The sequence below is a fragment of the Taeniopygia guttata genome, chromosome 1 (assembly GCF_048771995.1).
Source record: "Taeniopygia guttata chromosome 1, bTaeGut7.mat, whole genome shotgun sequence".
Classification (NCBI taxonomy): Eukaryota; Metazoa; Chordata; class Aves; order Passeriformes; family Estrildidae; genus Taeniopygia; species Taeniopygia guttata.
Window position 1 is genome coordinate 82,859,761 of NC_133024.1, and position 24,973 is coordinate 82,884,733.

The following is a 24,973-nucleotide window of genomic DNA, read 5'->3' on the forward strand; positions in this document are numbered from 1 at the left end:
TCTTCAGCTGCATCTCTGATGTTTCAGGGATGGTTGAAAGTATCCAGGGAGAATTACGGAAGATGCCCTGGTCTTTTGTATAACACCTAATGGCAGACAGTTTAGAAGGTCATCCTTCCTGAGGCTATAAGTCAGACAGTTTCTTCTGCCTGAAAAGCATTTGGGGTTTTTTTTTTTTTTTTTTTGTGATCTTGGGGAGCTGACTGAGCTGTATGAGCTTTGCTAATGTCATATTATCAAGTAATTATCACATAACAAGTCCAGGAACTTTTTAGTGTGTAAAAGATGCAATGATTATTGGAAAAGAGAAAATTCTTCCAAAGAGTTTTTTATTTCTTGTGAAGACTTAAAATACTTTTAGGAAAAGCACTAAGGACTTCTGTAAAATGTGTGCTTTAATGTTTCATTTCAATGTTCAAAACCTGTTGGTTCGGGACTATATGATATATACAGTAGTATGCATGTACCTTTATAAAGTCAGGGAACTTTCCATTCTTCTAATTAATCTTTTGAACTAACAAATGTCGAGTATTTTGCCAGTGGAACTGGCTGTGGAATTTGTGTGTCTTCCTTGGGGCCCTTTTGTTTTCATACATATTTCCTTTAATGACTGAGCTGTGGGTGGCTTTATCCACTTGACTGCTTCTGACAGCCTTTTGCCTCAACAGAGTTCCAGGTGCATCCTGCTGCAAGAGAGCAGCCTGACAGCAGAGACCACGTGTTCCTAAACTGCATGGTTCTCAGTATAAAAACTTCATCCATTTTGCTGTTTTATCAATAGGAGGTGTACAAAAATGCCCTGTAACTCCGCTACTGGGCCGTGGGAGACCGAGGAGACCGGGATAGAATGTTTCACTTCAAATGTGAAGTACTAGTTATGAATATAATTGTCATATAACTGGTGTATCTTATTATGGAGGAGAATGTACAAGTGGATTATATCCAGTTATAAAGTGCAATCACCTCCTGCTCTCAGATTTCTCTTCCTGATGCAATAGTAATGGGTTTTCCCATATGCTTTTGCAATGCATTCAGTAAGGACAGTCTCTGACCCTAAGAAGCTACCAATGTCCCCCTCTCTATTCTCAGCTGAATAGCAATATAGAATTGACTTTATACCACAGCTACATATATGCTCATCTGCAGAGTTTTCTTTTTGCATTCTGATTTACTGCAGGATTTCTGGCTGATGCTGGTTAGATCAATTTTTACCACAGTCAGTCTTCCTGATGTCTTCTGTGAGCGTAGCCTTTCCTAGCTGTGAGTAGGGTGAGAGCAGCAGAAATCTTAGTCTGTTTGCCTGGCTGGGTTGGTGAAGGGGTCTGTAGCTGTAACTGGTAGTGCAAGTGGCTTGGAGGTGACTGGCTGTAACCTGTCACTTTGTGCAGAGCTGTGTTTCCGCCTCATCCATCTTATATAGCTGAAAAGTGCTCTGGTGGTGTTAGGAGATGCTTCTATAAATCTGTGTTTTTGAATTGTTAGCATTGAAATTTCAGTAAATAGAAATATCTTGTTTAGGAGATCTCTTCCAGTGTTCTCTCTGAATATGTACTTCCCTTTCCTAAATAAAATGTATCTTAATATTCCAGTTACTTTGGAATGATCATGTTGCTGCTCTGTTCTTAGAGAAGGAAGGCTGGAGATGAGCCTCCCACTAGTGTCACAGCTGCTACCTGCTGTATCTTCTTGCATTAAAAGTTTTGTTTGTATGGACTTCAGGAGAATGAGGTGTGCTTCTTTGGTTGGCTTTTTGGGGGTGCAGCTTGGTTACTCTTTGCCCTATGTTTTTGTCATGCGTGGTATATTTTTTTGTTTGTTTTACCTCGTTTATTTTTTGGTTACTACCTGTCAGCTTCATTTACTCTCTGGGGAAACTATGGATGCAGAGGGAGGGTCACAGGGAGCAAACCCAACACTGACTACTGACTTGTGAACAAAAGCACCGAACATCCATCTTCATCTTGCAGTTGTCTGGAACAAGGATTAAATTGCAGATCATCCTAAGGCAACAGGGGAGCATTTAGTAAGTGGGTATCAATTTGTTTACTCACCAGACCAAATCCACTTTTACTGTTCTCTCTGCAGATGTTCTTTTCTTAGTACATGGTAACAGGATGGTGCTCTGTTAGAACTTTGTGCTTCTCCAGCCCCCTGGCATTAAGTTATTAATTATTTTTGTCACTGTGTCTGGTGCATTTGTTATTGATAGTCTTTTCTGGTTGGATTTTCTCTGCTGCCTAAGTAATTTGTCCTGTATTCCTGAATCCTGGGTCTCTTATGATTGCTCACTTACACCTTCTTTTGAAATGTAGAAAGTGCTTGCAAATGCCATATAGTGGCTTCTTTGTGCATGTCATCTGTCCTAGTTTTAAAGTTTGTGGAGTAAACAGAAGACTGTGCAACAGGCATTGTTTACTTGCCTAGAACTGTAAGACTAAAAACTGTGTTCTTGCTGCAGCCATAAAACAATATGGCAAACATCACCATTCCAGATCAGTTAGTTTCCAGCAGTCATTATTTTCTGGCAATAGTGTTTGCTCGGTTCTGTCCTAAGGCTGGTGAAATGTATTTGATACGCCCTAATGTTCGGCCTCTCATGTGACAAGGGTTTTACACTTCTGAGGTGTGAATGAGGGAGAGGAAGACAAAAACTGAAATGGAACCTTTTGTCTGTCACTTCAGTCAGGTACCAGATTCACTGGTAGTTTTGATGTGATCAGAGCCTCTCCTCTTCTGCAGAAAACTGATAGTAACAATTCACTTTGACGTGTTTATGATGTCCATACTCTTGTAGAGTTCATGCATGATCCCTTGGATGATGTTTGAAACTTGTAAAAGTGCAGGAGTAGCAAATCAGCCTCATGGGTTTTTACTTCTCTTCCAGGACTCATAGTTGGGGTGATCCTGAGGTACGGGACTCCCTCCACGAGTGGCCATGACAAACCTTTCAGCTGCTCGCAGGAGGACAGGCCCTTCACCACCCTGCTGGTCAACGTCAGCGGCAAGTTCTTCGAGTACACGCTCAAAGGGGAAATAAGCCCTGGCAAGATCCACAACGTGGAGCAAAATGACATGTTGAGAAAGGTGAGGCTACACCGTTTTGCATGCTTGACTAAGTATTTCTCCTTCATCTCTGCTTCCCTCCCTCCTTCTCGCTCCATCCCGTTTGAACCTTAGGTAGTGTCAAGTGTCATTATTCCTCATAGTAACAGCACTTTAATGCTTCATTCAAAAGCACCTTCTGTATTATGTCACTGCTGGAGAAACTGTGCTCTATTACATGTATGTAGTGCTTTCCTAAAAGCCTTGGTTTGAAGACTTAACTCTACATCAGTAGAATTCACAGAGACCAGCTAAACAGAAAAAAGAAAATAAAGGCCTTGTGCTGCCTCATATAAATGCAATATAAGGAAAATTATAATTTCTTAGTGAAAAGTGATTGCTCCTTGTTGTTTTTTTTTTTTTTTTTTTTTCCCTGGGGTTTTAAAATCTGTATATCGTCAGGAAATAGCTATTGTTTCCACCCTATAAACCAGCAAATGAGACAGTCTGGTGTTAGAAGTAAAATTCACTTATCAGCAGTTATTCAGATGTGTTATTTGCCTTTTTATTCAGTGTCAGGAATTAATCACCTTTTGTGTGTATCAAAGCAAGACTTAGAAGCATAGGATTGTCATCTAAAATTACTTCTTTCTGCAGATTATGAAGAGAGCTTAGCTGTCTGTGTATCTGTCTGCTGTAGGTATCTCAAGGAGATGAGTACTGCTCTGGGAGGGCACAGTTGTAGTGTTTGTCTTCTAACCTGGGCTTAGGCAGCGGGTGAAGAGAGCCTAGTTATTCTCATATGTGTGAGGGTCTTCTGTTTGCATTTTAAATGTTGTTTTTTGTTCTTTAGTGTAGTGTAGTCCTTCATGGATATGTGGAACTCCTACTGAAATACATGGAAGAGGTGTATGATCCAAATTTCTGAAGACCAGTCTTGTATCTGATTTGCCAGGCTTACACTAACTATTCAGTGGCTAAATTTGCACAAAAAAATAAGTTAAAATAGCATTTCATCTGCAGCTATACCAATATCAGGTGTCACAATAGGAGAGATCTTCTCCAGCATAATTTTAGAATTTTTTTATTTAAAATAGGGGACTGTGTTTGGACTGCTGCCAGATCACGATGTAATGCATGTTCTTTCTAGATGATATTTACCAACAAGAGCAGCTTTTTGCTGCTATGTACAAATAGAACTGTCCAGTGCTTTAGAGGTTCAACTTATCTATTTCAACAACAATAAATAGTAGTTGTGAGAAAATGAATGAGGAAAAAAGTCCCAACAATTTGTGCATGTCTGTTTCTAATTGAAATTTCATATTTTATCTTTCAGGTAACATTTGACCCAGAAGTTTTCTTCAACATTCTATTGCCTCCTATTATTTTCCATGCTGGTTATAGCCTGAAGAAAGTAAGTGCAATATCTTCTGAGGAGAATAGATCCTTTTTTTTTAATGAAAGATTGCTGATTTGTTCAGGGTTGTAGTCTCAGGCATTTACTTACAGTAAGAAAAATCTCATTTTCTCCAGAGATGGTTAGGTCATATTGTTTTAAGAGAAAATACATATATTTTTGAGTAAAAATGTATTAAACTTTACTTAATTTTGCTGATTTATTTTCCTTTGAACTTAGCCAGACATTGATATCAGTTTCATTTAAAGTAAAAGATGTTCTGTTATTAATTGTTTTCTTCTCAAATGTCCAAAATGCAATAATAAATTATGCTGAGAGGCAGACCTAATCCTGAATCCCAGTGAAGATGTGCCAGACCTTTAATGGTAGTAGGGCCCAGATTCTGATCTTGCTTGAAGACACCATGAATTGGTGCTGGTTTCTGTCAATAAGCCTTCTGTCAGTAAGCTACATGTAGCGTCTAATGCATGGCACAGATCTGGTTTATTCAATTTATTGAAGTTAGATTGAATTTACATAGCAGTAATTGAAATGTTTCTCTGAAATAGAGGTGTGTTTCTCTGCATTGATACAAATGAAGTAGTGTGCTACATGGTTGTGAATGGGCAATATAACTTTTCTGAAGTATATGAACCTCTTTTTCTTCTGCAGAGACACTTTTTCAGGAATTTGGGGTCCATTTTGGCTTATGCCTTTTTAGGAACAGCAGTGTCTTGTTTTATTATTGGGTAAGTAAACTGATATCAGTTCCTCTCTGCACTAAAGTTTAAGCTGATAAACACTTTCTCTCTTTGCCTACATATATATATTTTATGTATGTATATACACACACATTTAGTTTAAGATAACTGGTCATGTTGATTTGCTTACCTGCAATCTCTTATCCTGCTCATATTACTGTGTCTTTTATATGGATATTCTGAATAACAGAAATCCTGAATTGTATTGGTGACCTTGACTTGTGTCTCAAAAATTTCACTAGAGAAGTAATCTATTATTGTAGATTATTCTTACCTCAGAGCTTTTGGCCTTTGTGTTGGGAGAAATAGTTCTAGGGGAATTTTGAGCAGAGAAAACTTGGTGGAAAGTGGAAGAAACATGTAGACGCTGTGCTAATTGTGTGAAGATTTCAGATTTACTGGTTTTATATGATGTCTTCTGGATCATATATTGCTTGATTTGCTTCATAGGGAAAAGAGGAAAGTTCACTTTGAGAGCTTTGTGCTACACTGTGGCAGTGTCCCACTGAGCTGTAGCATAAACAAGCCTGTCTGAAATATTGTTGTTTGTGCTTTCCCTTGGCCTTACTGAAAGGCACCATATTGTTTGACTTGGAATGTTTTATCTTCTTTCTCTCCAGGAATCTCATGTATGGGGTTGTGAAACTAATGAAGTTGGTGGGTCAGCTGTCTGATAAATTCTATTATACAGACTGCCTCCTCTTTGGAGCGATAATATCTGCCACTGATCCAGGTAGCTTGATGAACATTTTTAATAACCTTCCAAAATAACGCTATTGTTAGGATTTGCAGCTGCATATTAACAGAACTCTATTTTAAGTTATGTTATTAGCATCTCTGAACCTCTTCTCTGAAATACATGCAAATTCTGAGCATTTTGAAAACTGTTCTCTGCTGATTTGTGACTAAACTGGCATGACATCATGGTATATTTGGAGAAAAGTCCAACGCTTCTCCTTTTCAATTACCTAAATATGTTTTTTGTTAAGTGGTTTCTTGTTAAGTGTTCAACAAAATAGATGAAATTATTGCATTTTCTGGATAGCAGGACTTCTTTCTTCAGCTACATTGCTTGGGGCTGGGAAATTTAAGAGCAATATTTGAAGATTTTAGGGTCTTTAGGTGGGGGATTTTCTTTTCCTCTTTCAAATAAACTTCATGTTTTATAAGTTAGGGCAGAAGAATCCTTTTCTGGCCAAGTCATTTCATCTTTTGCCCAAATAATGTAGACATCCTTCAGAGTCAAGCAGGCTCACATTGAAGTCTCCACTTGACAGATCAGTTTGTAGGGCTGGCAAAGGTCAGGGGCCAGGGTGGGGAGTGCTGAAGTATGAAGCTTGACATTTAAAGCAGTTTATTTGAGGTGCTTAGTGGTGATTAGTGTGAAAATGGGAAGTAGCTCCTGTGATTGAGCTGAGCTCTGAACAGCTGGTGGTTGCATACAATTTATGCAAAAAATCACCATGTGATTTTTTGAAGTGCATATTATGGGAACTACTTCAAGATCATGGTCTTTCATCTCAGAATTTTCTTGGGAGAATGATTATAAATATTTAGCACTCTTGTCCTTTTTAAATTATGTGGAAATTCACACCTGTGGCATAGTGGATACTTAGGGGAACACCTAGGATAACTTGTACTACTTTACAATGGCTGAAATAATAAACCTGTGTCAACAATCCATACAGCTTTTAAAATCAGGAAGAGCTGCACAACATTTTGCTTACTGTCTTAAATGGAACATGTTCTAAAATAATATAGGGCTTTGGTAGAAGGGCTTTGTCTGTCCCATGCCCCTTGATCATGGGGGCCTTGCTATGAACACTGTGCAGATGGGAGGACAAAAGAGCCACCTCTTAATGGAGCTGGCCTAAAGCTGATGGAGGAATTGCTTACTTGTAGGTAAACATGACTATGGTTTCCCATTTTTGTTTTGATCCTGCACTTCACTTCCTGGATTTTCTTGCTTTAGCCAAATTGAAAAGTCTGCTCCACAGCTCATGTAGTCATTGCAGTGTTGTTTTCCTCTTTTCTTTCTGTAGTTACTGTGCTAGCAATATTTAATGAGCTGCATGCTGATGTCGATCTCTATGCCCTTCTGTTTGGAGAGAGCGTGTTGAATGATGCTGTTGCCATTGTATTATCCTCGTAAGTAACTATGGGAATGTCTACTCTGAAATTACTAAATTGCTTTTGACACTTGCCTAAAATAAATGGGTTTTTTTTGAGAAACATTATTTTAAGTTTAAATGGATTGCCTTTAACTGGATTGATAACCATTGCAAACATTTTCCATGGCCCCCTAATGCATACATAGGCCAGAATGACACACATGCCTTCAGCATGGGATTGTCTCCCTGTTGCTCAGATAACATTGTTACAAAAAAATCTTTCCTGATATCACTTCTAACTTGTCACTGTGTTCTTTCTTTCTAGATCTATAGTTGCCTACCAGCCAACAGGTGAAAATACCCATGCTTTTGATGCTGCAGCATTTTTCAAGTCTGTTGGTGTTTTCCTGGGAATATTCAGTGGTTCTTTCATGATGGGAGCGGTGACAGGAGTTGTGACAGCTCTGATATCCTTTTTCATATTTGGTTATTACAACAGAAATGGCACATGTATATATTATCAGGGCTTCCTGTTTCCCATTGTAGCAGAATTGACTCTAGCTTGTTTAATTCTGAGCATGAAGATATGATCAGTATTCATTTGACTTCTTTTCTATAGAAAGACATTATAGGTACCCACAGAAATCAACTCTTTCCAACAAAATTGAGGCCATAGTAGAAATTTTAGTGATGTTGCTGCAACAAACCAAGGAAGGGCATTAAACAGGCATGTCATAATAATGCTTAATTTCTTTTTATGGAGTTATAAAACCTAGTTTTTACTATTAGTCTTGAAAGACATCTCCTGTGATTATTGGTATTTGATTCTGCCTTCAGCAAAATCTCTCTTATTTCTGACCCCCACAGCATTCTTTGAGTCCTGCTTTTTTTTCTTTTTTTTTTTTCTCTTCTCCAGAAATCTGATGTCATACATCTTGGATAAGACTGTATCTCAATGACAGTTTAACTCAATAACATGATGTGCCTTGCATGATCTATGCTGTTCTTTTGATCCCTGTTGCTGTTATTTGGTTAGAATTCTGAGGTGCTTAGCATGCAATTTGTGTGGGTCTTGTTTTAGGCTTAGGTAGTAGACCTTCAGCCTGACCTACTCCAGGAGTCATGATGCTCTTTCAGGAACCAAATGAAGTCTTTGCTTTCTGACAGACTAGTATGGCCATATTTGTACATATCCCAGGCTGCTCTGATGTGCCTGGGCTTCTGAACACTGACCTGAAAGGGGTAAAATGTGCTGTCCTGTACAAGGATCATGAACCTGTGACTCTGAAGCAGAACTGTCGGAACTGTATCTTATATACACACACTATGCAGAACTTCCTGACATGTCTGCATGATGGCAACCCTTTAAGTATAACAGGGAAGATGTGCTATTGATGCTTTAATGTTCAGTCTCAGTTCCACTGATCTGCAATTTATGTGACTCAGAACCACAATTCTTCCTCTGGCTTTTAGGCTACCAGCCATCCATAGCTCTCACTGCTCAAATGCAGTTGTTGTAGGTTTTGGCTTGCTGGTTGGCTACTAATTAAGGCTGAAATGCCTTCAGATCCACTTTGTAAAATTACGCTTCCAAAGTAGCATGGTTGTGCTCAGGAAGGTGATGTGAGGCTGTTCAGAACAAAGCATCTGGGGTGGCATTTTGTGTGTGTGGTGGGAATATTTTTCTTTTTGTTCTGTTTTGGTTTTGTGCTGTTCTTTTTCTTTGGTTGTTTAATTATATGACTATTTTCTTTTGGAAACATCCTTAATGTCATACAATGCTGTAGAAGCAAAAAAATGTGCATTTTACTATTCATAGCTGATTAGTACCCATAAATTAAGAATTAAGTTAATACTCCTATAGTGTGAAGTACCTATATTTGTACCTCTTTGAGTAAAAGGTTTCATGCAGTCATGCACTGTCCTTTGAAAACAGATAGAATGCTTGGTTTCCAAATTATGCAGATAACGTACAAGGATTTATTCTGGCTTTCAGCAAGCTGTCTGTGGTTTTTAAAAAATAGTTAAGTGATATTGTATATTATAAAAATATAATTACTAAATAGCAGCATCTCACTGATTGAAAAGATGTGAAATACAAAGCCATGTCTAACAAATAAAGAAAATAGTTAAGAAAAAAAAAATCAGTTTCAGCTAACATCTCAATTTGATCAATTATATGAAATAATAAAGCTTTTTTTTTTTTTGCCTCTCACCTTGATCTTCCTCCAAAATGATGAGCACAGGTTTTAAATTCAGATTTAATGAAATATTTTGGTATGGTTACTTACAATGACACCAAGGGGAATAAACAGTTTGATTCACAAAACTGTCAGAAAAAACTGGAAATAAGGACCTGGCTCTGACAGGGTCCCTTGCCTAACTTCAGGGGAACAAGGTTCAACCTCTTCTTCTCCCATGGAGTGCTGTGGCTGTCCAGTTTCCTTAGGCATCCATGAATGTCGCTTGATCCAGGCACTGGGATTATCTGAGTACTCTGTGGGGAAATGGGCTCCAGTTTTTGTTATGGTGGATGTTACTGCTACAGAAGCATGATTTTAGAAAATAGATCCGTTTGGGGGAAGTGGTGGGGAGGAATTCAAATGAGCTCAAAAGTTTTAGAGGTGGTTTCTTTGCAGAATTAACAGCTGTTTAAAAAGTATGCTGCATTTTATATTTGATGTTATGCCAACATGGAGTTTAATTTTTTTTAAATGATGGTCTGGGCTTTGTTTTGAGAGCAACCTTCTGACAAAGTAAGGTCGTGGCTGAAGGTGTGTCTGGAGTATATGTCTGCCCTAGTCCAAGTCAGCAGAGAATGTCAGCAAGAAGTAGGTGTGAGTGGAGAGCTGGTACTGGTTGCCTTCATATGAACTGTGCATAGCTGTTTGCACCTCAGTACAGCATGCTGTTCAGTGTTTACCTGCTGCCAGAGTAGTGCTTAGGGGAAAAAAAACCACCTAAAGGATTCTATAAATAGATGAACAACTTTTTTGTAGTGTGTGAAGAGCTAAATTTAACACTGCTGAAATCTGTTCTGCTTCTTCAGTAGCTGTATGAATTGTTAATTCAGTGTGTGCTTTGATGCTCCTCAGGTTTTGCTCTCCTTTGCAAGACAAATTGTTTTTTCTTTCCTTTGAAAGACTGAGCTGCTCTGAGTTGGCATTTTCTCTAAAACATAACAGCACAAGGAGAGGAAATACATTTTGTAGGCAGTAGTTGTTTTGCCTTAAAAGTACTGAAGTAGCCACACTTGCTGGAAAACATTTATTAACAACTCTGAGAAGAAAAGTTCTTGTTCATCTTAGGGTTGCTGTAGTCAAGAACAGCTCTGTAAATTAAATGCTTTTGAATGCATTCTATGCTTTATTTGAAGGTGGGAGTGCAACTTATAGTTGAGGTTGGCAGGGGGAACAAAACATCATTCCCTCACCAATCCCCTGAAAAGCCAAGGCACACACAGTCTAAAAGGAATAGCAGGTAAATATCCCTTCCTTGCCAACATTTCAAAGGGAACCATGGAATAAGATAATATTACTTCTAAGAGGTGGAGCCACATTTTATGCTATAGATATACAACAAAAATAACCAAAACTGATTGTTGCAAGTTGAGCCTGAAGTTTGTCTTGATGTGTTGGAATTTGCATTTTTCAGCATCAAAGGTTTTGTTTTCCAACAAGCATGCATTGTTAGTATATAAAAGTGTTTTTCAGAAGTGCTGGGAACAGATAAGCAAAAGGATTTCTTTTTGATTCCTTAACAAGTGACTTAACGTGACAAAGTTTACCAAGTTGCACTGCTTCCCCCTGCTGGAAACGGCTCTCTTCTTCTTGATGTCCTGGAGCACTTTCTTGCTTGCAGAAGCGTGTGGATTTACTGGTGAGTTGCTTCGATTCAAGCACAGAAGTCCATCTCAGTAACTATTTTTCCACTTTCTCATTAAAGCTTTTCAATGAGAAATATGTTTGTGCCTAAATCTGGGTTTTTGAGATTTTTTGCCTTCTGTTCCATGTTGAAGTTGCAGCTGACTGTGTGGCAAAGGCAATGGTTTGGTTCAGACACTGTATCCCGAACCTGGTATCTCAATCACTTGAATGGAAGAATCATAAAATCTTAAGGATAAGAATGATGTATAAATTAAATGGAGCTTGTGAAGGGAAAGTGTGGTGAGCTGGCACTAAACAGGCTGATTTTTACATGTGGTTCTGTTCACAGGTGTGGTGGCTGTCCTCTTCTGTGGAATTACCCAGGCACATTATACATACAATAACCTGTCAGTTGAATCAAGAAGTCGCACTAAGCAGGCAAGAATGTCTTTTACCTTTTTAATAGTGCATTTCTGTAGTAGTCCATGTACTTTTGTTTTTACAGCATCTTTTGTACTCAGCCTTTAACATGTGATGATTTTCTCTCTAGCTCTTTGAGGTGTTGCATTTCCTGGCTGAGAACTTCATATTTTCTTATATGGGCTTGGCACTATTTACTTTCCAGAAGCACATATTCAGCCCAGTTTTCATTATTGGAGCTTTTGTATCCTTTTTCACATTGTGTGAGGTTTCTCTATTTTCTTATGTGCCCAAAAACTTGTGATGTCTGTTGGCTTTACCAAACAGAGAATGGTGGCAGGCCTCAGTTTTCATAATGCCTTCCAGGCACAATAATTTCGAGAAAAATCTTTGGTTACACCTTACATCAAAGCCCTATGGCCTCTGTGCCACATGGTTGTTGCCTCTGTACCTGAATGTTAGAAGCTATGTCATTTCACTAGATAAATACATGAATATGCTTTACTGTGTGCTCTGGCTATTGACAGCCAACATTGCTTGTGTTGTTCTTGTATTTGAACTTTGGAGACCTAGATAAGGATTCATTTTTCTCTCCACTTCCAGAGGCCCCTTGAGAAAGTAAGGGACAAACTTCAAATAGGAATGTGAGTGAATCGATCATTGAGCAATTCCTTAGAGGTCAGCATCTCAGATGATGGGAGGAGAAAGGAACTGAACTGGGGTACAGACCATTACATGAAGGGTACACAATTAAAGGTTCTGCCATTGTCTTTGGTTGACTTGGTACCTGACTCTCAAATTCCCCAGAACTGAACACTTTGTAGTAGTCACACTCATGTAAGCTCTGCATCCTGCCCCTGTTGTCTCTTGAGTGCTTTTCTACCTTTGTGAGGAGGGCAACTAGTACTAACACCTGTGTTTTACTCAACACCCCTGGTCCCCACTGAGTGAACAACTTGCAGGGGTGAAATGTAGGGACATCACCACCTGTTGAAAGTGAAAGGCTGGACTGTAAAGACACAGCTAGAGCCTCAGCATCCTTGGCAAAATCTTAGCTATTATTCCTACATACATTAGTCTTGATTGCTTTTGGTGTCTGATTTCTGCAGTCCTCAAAAGGACTGGTATAAAATTGCTTGGAATAGTTATGTGAGGGTTATTGTACAAAGTAATAATCAAAATCTGATTTTCCTAGAGATATTCCCTGCTGACAGTATTGCTTTACTTTAGCTATGGCAACAACCCAGTGGTGTCTAGAGCTCTTATACTCTCTCTCTTTTCCATGGGAGAAGTATTATTCTTCTAATGTTCCCATCTCAGCAGCAAATGATCAGTGTTTGTTTGGCTTCTGGCTGTGTTGGCATTTTACAGGATTTCAGCCCACCACTCTAATTTTTCCCGAAGTGTTTCTTGTACAGTGGAGAGTGTTTTCAGCTTTCTGCTTCTTCACTGGAGCCACTGGATGTTTTGCATCACAATGGGGATGCTTACCACCTACTGTCATGAATTTCTGCAATACTTTCACTATTCTTTTTCAACTTTATTCTAGTGCTGACAAATGGCTTTTGGATTTATATTCTTAGTAACTCTGTACTGGTGTTTGCTAGCCATTAGGATATTTTGCCTCTGCAGGAGTCATAATGGGGTGGCCACTTGCTGGTCTTAAGTTGGCTTCCCCTCTGTCTACAGAGCTGTGTTTCTGTTGCTCCAAAACTCAAAATTGAATGCTGCTGGTGATAATTGTTAAAGTATGAATTCTCAAAGTAAGGTCTTCATTTATACAATTGGTCATTTTAATACTAGGTATAATTTCACTGTGCATCTAAAAACTTAGTCATCTTAGTAAAAATTTGCATTTTGTGCAACTGCTCTCGAATGCACAAGTTGCATAAAATTAGGGAAAGTCTGCTTTAGATACACAGCTATAGGAAGAACACTTGATATCATGATGTGAATCTCTCACTAAAACAAAAGCTTCATGTTAAAGCCAGGTACTAAAAACTGCATACCTCAGGAAAAAGAAATCCTTAACCCTCAGCTGCAAACAGGTTGCAATCTTTTTGGGCAGAGCTGCACATATCTACCCCCTCTCCTTCTTGTTGAATTTGGGCAGAAGGCATAAGATCAGCTGGAGCTTTCAGCACATGATGATGTTTTCAGGTAAGAGCAAAAATTCTGGGCAATGCAAAAAGTCTTAATTTTAACTCATAAGCAATTGACTTTGCTACCTTCTATTTTTGTGATCCATATTCATGCATCCCAAAGGGAAGGCTTGCTTACTGATTGTTGCAGCATGCCATCATGTGTCTTTCAGCCTTTACAGAAAGTGTGCCTTGTCTGGGGTGGGTGTCATCTTGAAATGCTACCTGCTCACAGCAGGCAGCACCTCATGTTGGGAATAAAAATAAAATAGAGCATTTTCATTTGAAGTGCTTGTGAAGGACATGGGAGAATTGGGATGTATCTCTTCCAAAAGGTTATTTCTAGCTGAGATGATGTTCATGTTGTGCAGAAAGAGATACCTGATGAGAAAATGGGTGCCTTTTCCCATTTACTTGGACAAAGGTATTTGACTTAAATTGCCTTGTAATTTCTGCCACACAGGTAACTGTTGAAGTCTGTAATTTAAGGCAAATTATGCATTTTGTGTCTAGACATGTGCATCCTAAAGAAGTTCCAGGAAATCCTCTGTACACAAGAGGCTATAAAGAGGATAGAGCCAGGCTGTTTTCAGTGGTGCCCAGTGCCAAGCCCAGAGGTAATGGGCACAAACTGGAACACATGAAGTTTTGTTTGAAAATCAAGAAACCTTTTTTATTATGTCCAAGCATTGTACAAATTGTCCAGAGAGGTTGTGGCATCTCCATCTATGGAGATATTCAAAAGTCATCTGGACATGGTCCTGTGCAGCCTCCTGCAGGTGGAGCAGGGGTTGTTCAAAAAGGGGAATTGGACCAGATGAACTCCAGGGGTTCCTTATAACCTTAACCATCTTGTGATTCCTCTGCATAAGAAATCTGCAGGTGTTCAATGCCATGGATTGTTCTTGCTAGGGAATTTTCATAACTGAGAGCAGAGGAGAGGAGGAAAGATATAGTCTGCCTGTGACCATGTAATTAACTAGAATATTTTTCTAGCTGATTAAAACGTCAGACCAAGAACTCACATTTCAATTATGGATTCACCTGGAAAAGTCTGAATTTTCATCTGATTCAGGGAGCTGCTTAACTTACATAATGTTTTGCTGTTGTTCACAACTTGTTTGTTTCTGTCTTCCTTTTCTGTTAGTTTCTGGAAGTATTTACACCTTTTCACAGCACTTGTGGATTCTATAAGTTATAAGAAACCAGGACAGTTAGAACATTCTGTTGTAAATTGTCCCAGGGCATAATTTATCAGGGAATATAAGGAAATTAAAAGCTGCTGGAGCCCAGTGCTTTCTGCCTGCACTTTGTGGGAGGGAGCAAGGGAAGATGTTGTCCACAGTCATGTCTGCATTTCTGAAGCTGTGCTGTTTCATTATTTCTGATAGGTCTCAGGGGAGCCATGGCATTTGCTCTGGCTATACGTGATACTGCTACCTACTCCCACCAAATGATGTTCTCAACAACTCTGCTCATCGTGTTTTTCACTGTGTGGATTGTTGGTGGAGGTACAACCCCCATGCTGTCCTGGCTGAACATCAGGTTGGTATGCAGCTGTGTGCTGGGGAAACTTCAACAGGCAGCTGTGCTGATTTGGCAAAGTTCTACAGAACTTGTTTGATGCTTGCATCTAGAAGCATTTAGAACGTGGTATTTATATATCTATATATGTAGGTATTTAGAACACGATATTTTATAGAGGAAAGTGCTAGTGCAGTCTGGTGAAGAAAATGTTCTGATGCTGCTGGGATTCAGCCTAAAGGTGTTCTGGTGCTCTGCAAATAGATATCTAAGTCTGTCAGTCCAGCAGAATATGGAATAGTGTTGCCTGATAAAGCCGTTCTATATTGAAAAGAAAGAATCAATCTAGTTCCGTATAAACTTCATATTATACAAAGTCTGTTTCCTTTCTTTTGGCTTTTCATAGTGGGCCTGTTAAGGTTTTTAAGTCCGGTAGATTCTTTATTGGGTGGTACTAAGGTGAACGTACTTTAAACAAAACCTGATGTTATCTAAGACTGCTGGTCTTCATTGTGTGTTTCCTCTTGTTTTGAGGAGATCTGTGAAAATGGTAAGGTGCATGATTATAGATGTCTGACTATAAATCCTGGCTAATACTTAGTACTTTTTACTGCATGTACTTTCATATTTGAGAATATTTATCAAGAGATGTGCTAGAGAATTACAAATCAATCATTGTTGAAGACATATATATTATAATTTTGGAAGTTTTGGTGGTTTGGAATACAAAGATAAATAGAGGGGAATTAAAACAATACAAACTGTACAAGTCCTGAGTGCAATCAACCATTATCTCTGCCACAAGGCTCTTTCAGTCATCAGCAGAACAGGACTGAATTCTTGCATGCAGCCCAGCCCTTGGCCAACTGCAAAATCATTCTGAGGTAGCAGGGTTTTTTTTTTCCTCCCACCCTCCTCCATCAAAACCAAGAAGCATCCAAGATTATGCCCTTTAGCCAATCTAGTTCAGTAGTGAGACTCCATAAGCCTGGCTGATGAGCTGCTCCTGTGGGCAGAGAGAACTAACCCCATATCCATTCCAGGCTTATCTCTCAAGGTGGCTGGGGGATAGTGTGGCTGAAGGATTAGTGTGACCAACAAGGCAGAACAGCTGGAAAGGCTATGGTACCATTCCTAGAGAAGTAACTATCAAAAGGTAGCTGACTGAAGCACAGTTTTGAGTGTTTAGCTGTAGTTTTAGGGGGAGATTTACCCATCCTTGCGAGTAAGCAGAAATTTTAACTGTCACTTTTTTGGCATGCTTGACGGAAACTAAAGGGTTAACTTTCTTATCAAAGGAAGGATAACATCTATAACAAGGGAACTCGACATAGGAAGCGTTTTTACAGCTGGCTCGGCAGGCACTGGCCTGCCAGAGATGGAGTCTGCACCCTCTGGGACCACAAGAAGTCAGATTTGTGCCAGGAGGTGGCGGCCGTGTGCAGCTGATGGAGAGTTAGAAACTCGGCGGCGGGGTACACTCAGTGGTTAGAACATCTAACATTTTCTGCTGGGGGGAAAAATAGAAAATAGTTCTGATTTTACCGATTAAAAAAAAAAGAGAGAGAGAGAGAGAGACAAATTATTTTCCAGCTGAATTCTAAAATTATGCCAGTTATCTCTTTTCCATCCCCTTCTACTCAGTGGAAGCGGTAAACAGGAGGAGATGAAGCTGAGATGCTGCCCCAGTACCTCACTCAGCAGTGCACAGTGCTGATGCAGTCCCGAGGCTGTGCAGTAGGTAACTTGTCCCTAGGATGCTTGCTGAGCCTTGGTATTTGCCCATTAAATTCGATTGCCAGAGACTGGAAATAAGTAGTGGTTGCATGCAGGATTATTTAGCAGAAAAGATGTTGTAAGATAAAGGTGGTTTTGCTTCCTAGATGAAGTGAAGGGATGTAGCAAATTCATGCCATGTGTATGTTGGACTTAAATGTCAGGATTTGTGGGGACTCCTAAGAGTCCAGTTCTGATGTGAAGGTCATACCAGTCGTACCAGGAAGGCAGGCAGGCTAGTCAGCCATTACCAAGTCCTCATCAAGTAGTTGGCCTTTCTTCAGTGTGGATGTAAATAGAAGGCCCATGTCTGGGCGAGTCAGAGGAGCCAAGACAGGCATCAAAACCCAAGGGGCTTATTTAAGGTGGTGCCTGCATGATTTAAGCAGAACTGTACCGGGGAGCTGACTCCAGCCAGGAGTGTCGGCCTGGCCCGATACCACTGAGCTCATGGGGAAGCAGCTGTGCATGCAAGGGGCAATGCCTACACAGGGATCCAGAATTGCCTTGCTGTGGCTTGGAGGAAGAGGCACACGCTTTCTGGCCACACACACGTAGCATTTGGGATGCATGCTTGGTTCTTCACTTACTGTTGGTCCCTTCCCTCCCATAATATGAAATATTAAAAGTAGGTAAAGGGTAGAGAGGCTAACATGAAAATGAAGTTTTAGTAAAGTAAAAAGCAGTATGAGAAGGAAAATAGGCAAAAAATACTCTCTGCCTCCTCTTGTTGTTCTGAAAATTTCAGATATTCGGATGAGCAGGTATCTTTTCAGTTAGGGTAGGTTACCAGGGACCACTGACCAGGCTTTCATATACAGTTAAGCAAAGGACCTATGGTTTGTAGCAGAGGCTTAACTTCCGTTTACTGCTTAACTGGTTGAAAAAGTGAGGTCACAGCTTCAAAATCTGAGTAAAAAAAAAACAACAGGATTTTTAGATGTTTTTGATTTCTGCCACTTAACGCTGAGTAAATTAAAAACCAACACCAGAAACTGGAGTTAACTGTTTAACTGGAGTTAACTAGAGAAATTGTGATATCGTGTGTTAGAGTTCCTTGGCTGACTGTCAGTGAGACACATCCAACATTTGAGTGGTAAACAGTTACATTTTCTTAGTAGATTTTTTTTCTTAGAAACTAAAGCATGACCTGGATATTAAAAGTATAGTTTCATCCTTTAAGATCGAAACAAAGAAACAATTTCCTGGCTGAAGCTTTAACAGTTTCAGCAAACTTGAGAGCTATGTAAATCAAAACCACTGGCAAAATTCCTCTTTAAAAAAAAAATGGCTGACTTCTTGTTTCATTTATCTGTCACAGGAAAAAAGGGAACTCCTAGCATTTGTATTGCAATACACTGTGTTTTCCATTTTTGATTAGAGGTTAGTGACCTGTTTCTTTTCATGTTGAATGAAGCAACACATGGATTAGTGCCTTTCTCTCCTTCATAACCTGCTGCAAATGCAGAAGTTATTGCTCATTTTAATGAAGTAATTTCAGTTTTACTTAGAAACCCTTTTATAAATCTCAAAGCATTATACCTTACACTTTACAATAATTTACGTTTCTTTTTACCATAAAAGGTAAAGGTTGCACAGGCAAGGCCAACATAGATATTTAGTGCCTTATGTCTAACTTTGCATATATAATCTTTAAAGAGCTTCCTATTTAGTGTTTTTTCTTTTTCCTGTAAAAGAGAAAACTGAAAAAGAAATGTGGCAACATTAACTCTCATCCAGCTGCCATGTGAACTACCTAACTATCTGGGGTGGTGCTAGAAGTGTTGCCTTGGTGGTTATACTCCATTCTCTTACCCAGGGTGGTGCAATGATAAAATGTGCGTTCCATACCACACCTCGGTGTGCTGGGATGGCAGGAGGCGAGTGCTGCTGCTGGCATCCAGCCTCATGCTGTGTTCCAGGCTGGGGTGGGGGATGTCTGAGAGGAGGTTACATCCTCCTGTTTTGCAGCCTGTTTCCATTATTGTATTACTTAGATCCTTCACTGCCTTCACCCACCCTCTGCTGCCCTTGAAGACAGATGCACAGACACAGGGGCTGTCCCTTGCCCTCTGTTGTGAGCTTTTTCCTTGCCCATCTCTTTCTGTACTGTTTCATCCAGTTGTTTTCCCCTAGTTTTTCTGTTTTCCTCCTTCTTTCCCAGTCTCTAGTTTTTCATCATCAGTCTTGAATCTCCCTTAATGGTGGGGCAGTGCAGCCTGCAAGCCTCCAGTCTCACCCCTCTAGGCTTTTTCCTTAGTGGGAAAGAGACTAACTCTTCCTCTGGAAGTAAGCATGGGAGATGTTTCCTTTTCTCTCTTCTTGTTCTCTGAAACACAGCAATTCACACCACAGAGAAAAAGTGTGGGGGAGACAATAAAGGAGTTGGGTTGAGACACATCTAGAGCACATAAATGATACCAGTTGAACTGCCAAGCTCTGGCAAACCTCAGCCAGCAGTTTCAGGAGTCATTATCTTGGTTAGGTGAAGTAAACAAATACCCAAAGGCATCCTATAAACAACCTGAGACAACTTTTCCTAATTCCAGAGTTTTTTAGGGATTGGGTTTTAATTTCTTAAAACATGGTGGTGGGAGTTCTCTTCTTTCTCACCCTTCTTCTGAGAAACTGTTGCACTCTTCCAAAATAGCTAAAATTTTCCAAAAATGCTGCACTCATTACAGACATCTGGGAAAACTTTAGTATACTAACTTGGCAAAGATACAGGAAAGAGAAAGAAGTCATACAAGGGAAGTTATTGGGCAGTTTTTAATTTTAGTTTTTGCTGTACATGCAGAAAAATTTTAGTGATGGCCTTGGGGAGCAAAGTACTCTGACCTAGTGTGTAAGCTGGCATGGGAAAAGAGCTATTGAACCTGGAATCCAAATCAAAGCTATCTAAAGCCTGGGATTTGCCTCAGTATTCAAGGATTACATGAGTACATGCTCTTAGTATCACAAGTTATGGCCTTAAATACTTGGTTAGTCCAGATGTCAGCCTGCAACCAGGGTGTGTACACCTGCTTTTTCTACAGTGAGGCCTCTGTGGATGTGTGATCATCTGGATTTTTATTTCACATAAGCAATATGTAGTTCTTGACACATGCCTTTGTGGAAAAATCTGGGGGAAAAAACCCCACAGGCTGATAAGGAATTTATGTGAAAAATACTGGAAACCAAAATTGCTTTCATTTGCACCTAAAAAGCCCTCACAAACACAACTGAAAAGGCCAAAGCAATGAGTAAAACCAGACTCTGCTATGACGGGAGATTAAGTCAAAAATTGATAGTCAATTTTTAGTTAAAGCAGTGGAGTGATTTAGTGCTTGTTACCAGTTGACTTGGAGCGCTCTGAAACCAGGCAGTGTTGGTGACCCCTCTCACACATGTATGGCTTCCTGTGATGTCTCTCTTTCAGACCTTGTGCAGGTCTGAAGTGGTAGGAATTGTCTTAGATGGGCTCTGGCTGTGTGCAGCACCAAAGAGAGCTACTGAATCTGGTTTTCTGGGAGGTGTAGTCTGTCATTAATACAGATGTGTTGCCAGCTGGGATCTGAACTAATGAAGAATATTACTGGATATGTCAATCATAAATTGCTGCTGTTGCTAATTTTGGTTTTTTTGGTCACTTTGTCATTGCTCTGCCATTATTGATCATGTATGTTTTGTGTTTTTTGATTTGGTATGGATTTTCTTTGTTGGTTTGCTTTGTTTTGCTGAAAAGCCTGTAGAGCCTCCATCTCATGAGCATTTTGTCACTCACATTGCATTCTTGTACTGTACCAGAGTTGGTGACCATGTTCCATCGGTGGAAGAGATGAGTGAAAGCCACTGGCTGTATTTCAGGTGACACTGTGCTTTCCTTGATACCACATTAACCTGGTGCTTGGCTTTTTTCATCTTTGTAACACTGAGTGTGTGCTCTTTTTCTATATTGTGGCATGCTGCTGCTGCTTCTTTTCTGAGAGTACTATAGATGTTCCTCGACTCTGAGTCTATTCACTTATTCTGAGCTGTGAGAGTGTGGATCACACATCATGTCTAAAAAAATGAACTATAAAACACATTCTTCCACTCTGTGTATAGATATTTAATAAAGCAAAACTTGAATCTCTGACCTTTGAAGACTTGAGAGCTGAAAACCATGGATTTGATCTTATGGCCTTTAACCACAAAGATACTCTTAAGCATTGCTTGAGGTTATTTTGTATAACTCTTCAGGTTGGAAGGAACTTCATAACTGATTTACCCCAGCTTTTTTGGGGATATATTTTTGAAAACAGAGAGAAAACAACCAGAGAAGACTAAGATTCTGGTATGGTGTTTTTAGAACAGATAAATGGTTAGAGAGAGAATTTAAAATAAGATAAGTATCTAACTGACATCTATAGGCGATGTGTATGTATATAAAAACATACAGAATATTTATGTAAAGAAAGTTCTGTGGGATGGGGCAATGAAAAACTTTCATGTACATTGTCACATTTGAAGGTTTCCAGCAAACCACTAAATTTGCCAGAGATGCAATGTGTTAGTTTGTACAGACAATCTGAGAACTATTATCTATTACAGTCATTCTTGGCTGTTGCCAGAGTAACTACACATGCTAAATCTAATAATGCCTGGTATTTCAGTAACTTGTCATCCATGTATTGTAGGGCTGGAACTGGAAAAGTTTCTGAAGTATCAGAAGAAATCATTCCATCCATTTTAAAATGATGCAGCAGAGAACTTTTACCATTCATTTCCATCCACTTAGTTCAGTTTTGTGTGTGAACTAGTTTCTCGCACACTGTTTGAATTACTGAATTATACATTGCTTAATGTTTTCAGAGATCAAATCTGAGTAGCTCCTCTCCTACATGTCATGCTGGAGTTGTAGCTGTAGGATAAAGACCAAGAAGTCCAGGAATCAGTTAAGGGCAGAAATGCTGTGTTGTGGTGTTGGGCATTAGGAGCTCAAGACTAGTCCCTTTGTTCTTACAGAGATCTTAAAGCACAAAATGCCTTTTTTGCCTTAAAAAAAAAAAAGTTTTCATTAGAGAGGAGTGAAGAAATACACTTAAATTGGGTTAATTTTTACTATAGCATACTCTTGTCTTGATTCCAATGACCTTCTCAAGGCTGAAATAAAGGTGTCTGAACTTTACATACTAGTATTTGTATGTACTGGAGGAATAAGGTGTCTATCAGATACCAAAGTTAAAATGGGGGAAGTAAATGGATTTTTTCACCAATTTTGAAACATATATGCATTGTTACAGCTAAAAGACTGCTTGTATTCTTAATTTGAAATCTTCCTTTTAAGAATGACTTATTTGTACAGCCTTGGGGAATCCCCACACAACTCCTGCAAAGGGCTCTCAGAAAGAGTGGAGGGGAAAACAAAGATGCTTGCTAGCACCTGCACTGCCTTGGCCTTGGCTGTGCCACATCTACTGTGCCCCTCAGTCCCCATCACAGAGGTGCCTCTTCAATCAAACACTGTTTTCACCCTGCCTTTCTGCTATGGGGCTTGAGCAAAACAGTCCAGCCTTTAGCAAGGCCCTCTCTGTGCCTCTGACCTCTGGGAGGGGATCTGTGTAAATCCATCCAGTAACAGTCTAATTTATAAAGCAGGTTAAATAAATGAGAACTGATATTGACTTTTGTAGCACCTGTAAATGACAGGAAGCTTTTTAAATATAAGCATATTAAATGGATTTTTTTTTCTGTTCAGCATAAGAAGAAAATCAATGTTGAAGACATAAGTGCATCAGCCTTACTCGTACTTTTAACTATTGAAGAAGTTAAGCAAAGATGAAGTAACTAAGTGTTTTCTGTGCTTCTTCTCACTGTAAAGGAGGTTGGAACAGACGACTGTTTTTTTGGTATTGTTTTGTTTCAGGTGATTAAAGTGACACTTCCTTAGAATTCTAGGGCTGGGCTTGCAAAAAAAAGTGATGCTTGTCATGAGATAAGGGTATTTAACCTTGAAAGTTAAACAGGAAGGCTTGCTACCAAAAAGTTAAGCTTCCTATACAATTGATGCTAAAATAGAGGACAAAAGCATATTGTTTGAAATATACAAAAAGTAGTTGTGAGAATTCAAAATGGCAATTATTTGGTGTTAATCTCTGAGGAACAGACTTCGAGAGTGAATTTATTTTTAAAAATGTGATTTATGGAAAATAATTATTTATAAATATTCAAAATATAAATTAATTTGAAGAATAACTTTAAAAAATTAAATTGACAAGTCTGTGTGGATAGACTATTTCAATATTGAAAGGAACATTTGTAGTTTTTTCCTAAAATTTGAACCATTTTAATATAGAAACTTTTGTGGGGTTTTTTTGGGGGTTTTTTTTGGGTTTTTTTTTTGTTTGTTTGTTTTTTGTTTTTTTGGGGTTTTTTGCCTCTTCAGCACAACAGTGAACCCAAATTCCTGATCTGTGATATACTATGACTTTTCATTGAACAGTGTCATTATCCTGCTTTGGTCATCTATTAAGCCCCACTCCCCTGCCTAAGGGCAGTTAAAATTCTCAAAACAAATGCACAACCTTGTAAATCAAGTAAAAGTTGAGACACTGAATTGTTTGGTTTTCTTATGTACTGTGAAGTGAATAGGTAGCCCGGGGAGTAAAACTATTTGAAGAATGTGGGCTGTGTTCATTTTTTGGAACAAACTTCTTGAACTCCCCATTCACAGTGTCAGCTACACAGCCAACATGGGCCTGGTTGCTTTGCATAACACATTGAACCTTCCCCATGGGCAGTTTGGAAAGCCACTATTTTCATGTGTACTTATAAAGGAATGCATACTCTTATGTATATACATGTATTAGTGTACTGAGCCAGTTTCCTGATGTTGCTTGTCAGCTTTCTGCATTAGAACCCAATTTCTCTGCCAAAACCTGTTCTTATGTAGTGATAGCCAAAGCAGTAACACCTCAGCCCTTGTAAGCTCACAGAGCTCTTGTGTGTGGTGTTTTATTTTAGCATGTGTTACAATCCAGTACTCAGTCTCTCTATCCAGTGTTCTCTTAAACTGGTGAAGCTTTTAAATTCTGAGGCTGGTGAGTGCCAAGGAATTTCCAGGCTAAATGTGCCTAAAGGTCAAGATGACTCCATATGTGGAAAAAGGAAGTGATGAGGAAAGATCAAGAGGCTTAGAAAAAAAGAAAAAAAAAAAAATCCAAGCAAAGGACTGGGTCAGCACTAGTTTCGTATGAGGCTGCTGCAGAGCAGCCTTCTGGATTTTCTCTGAACTACATTAACTCATGTAGGGCCTTGAGCTGGCTGTGAGTCTACAAGTATGACTTTAAACTTTTCTTCTTCTATTGTTCTATCAAAAAATGCTATTTGAAAGTGTTCTCCTTTTATTTGATCCAAGCATGGTGTCCCTGGGACAAACCAATGATATGGCCTGACTAGCAAGGTTCTCTTGGCTTCTGGTTGTTCTTGGGGCTGTTCCATAAACACCATAGCTATTAAATGATTAGCAAACTTACAAAAAGTCTAAGTGACAAGGAAATTGCACCAAACCAGCTCAGTCCCTTCTAAGAGAGTAGAAGTGACAATGTTAACAAAGTCTTACTGCCTAAGATGGCTGTTGCATGTGTTTTCCCACACTTACTATGTGACATGGTGGAACTGAGACACAACACGTTTGAGACTAACATTTGAGGTTGGAGGCTTAGGTTCTACAAGAGCTGACAGAGATCAGGACATGAATAGGATATAAAATAGACAAATCCAGTCTACCCCAAACCAGACCAGAAAGACCTGAAGATAATTACAAGGATTAAATGCCAATTTTGGATAGGAGCCCTATGTGCAAGGATGGTTCAGTAATAAAATGCTTTCTAACTGTGCAAAAGTGAGTAGACAGTTTCTTCTTAACATTCTGTGTCAACACCCTCATTTCACAAACCCTGCCTTACTCAGATGG

The 24,973-nt window shown here is 39.3% G+C and overlaps 1 protein-coding gene across 2 annotated transcripts in view; it reads left to right on the top strand.

The window, feature by feature from the left end:
• SLC9A7 (solute carrier family 9 member A7) overlaps positions 1-24,973 on the top strand; it is a 67,590-nt gene that overhangs the window by 28,506 nt on the left and 14,111 nt on the right. The window contains exons 2-13 of one of the 2 annotated variants that reach the window (XM_002194914.7): positions 2,885-3,084; positions 4,379-4,456; positions 5,111-5,187; positions 5,820-5,932; positions 7,242-7,347; positions 7,636-7,777; positions 11,084-11,189; positions 11,526-11,614; positions 11,727-11,840; positions 13,645-13,756; positions 15,129-15,282; positions 20,824-20,883. In XM_002194914.7, the coding sequence (XP_002194950.6) occupies positions 2,885-3,084; positions 4,379-4,456; positions 5,111-5,187; positions 5,820-5,932; positions 7,242-7,347; positions 7,636-7,777; positions 11,084-11,189; positions 11,526-11,614; positions 11,727-11,840; positions 13,645-13,756; positions 15,129-15,282; positions 20,824-20,883 (1,351 nt within the window). The remainder of the gene's footprint in view (positions 1-2,884; positions 3,085-4,378; positions 4,457-5,110; positions 5,188-5,819; positions 5,933-7,241; positions 7,348-7,635; positions 7,778-11,083; positions 11,190-11,525; positions 11,615-11,726; positions 11,841-13,644; positions 13,757-15,128; positions 15,283-20,823; positions 20,884-24,973) is intronic. The other variant, XM_012569633.5, reaches the window with a different exon arrangement.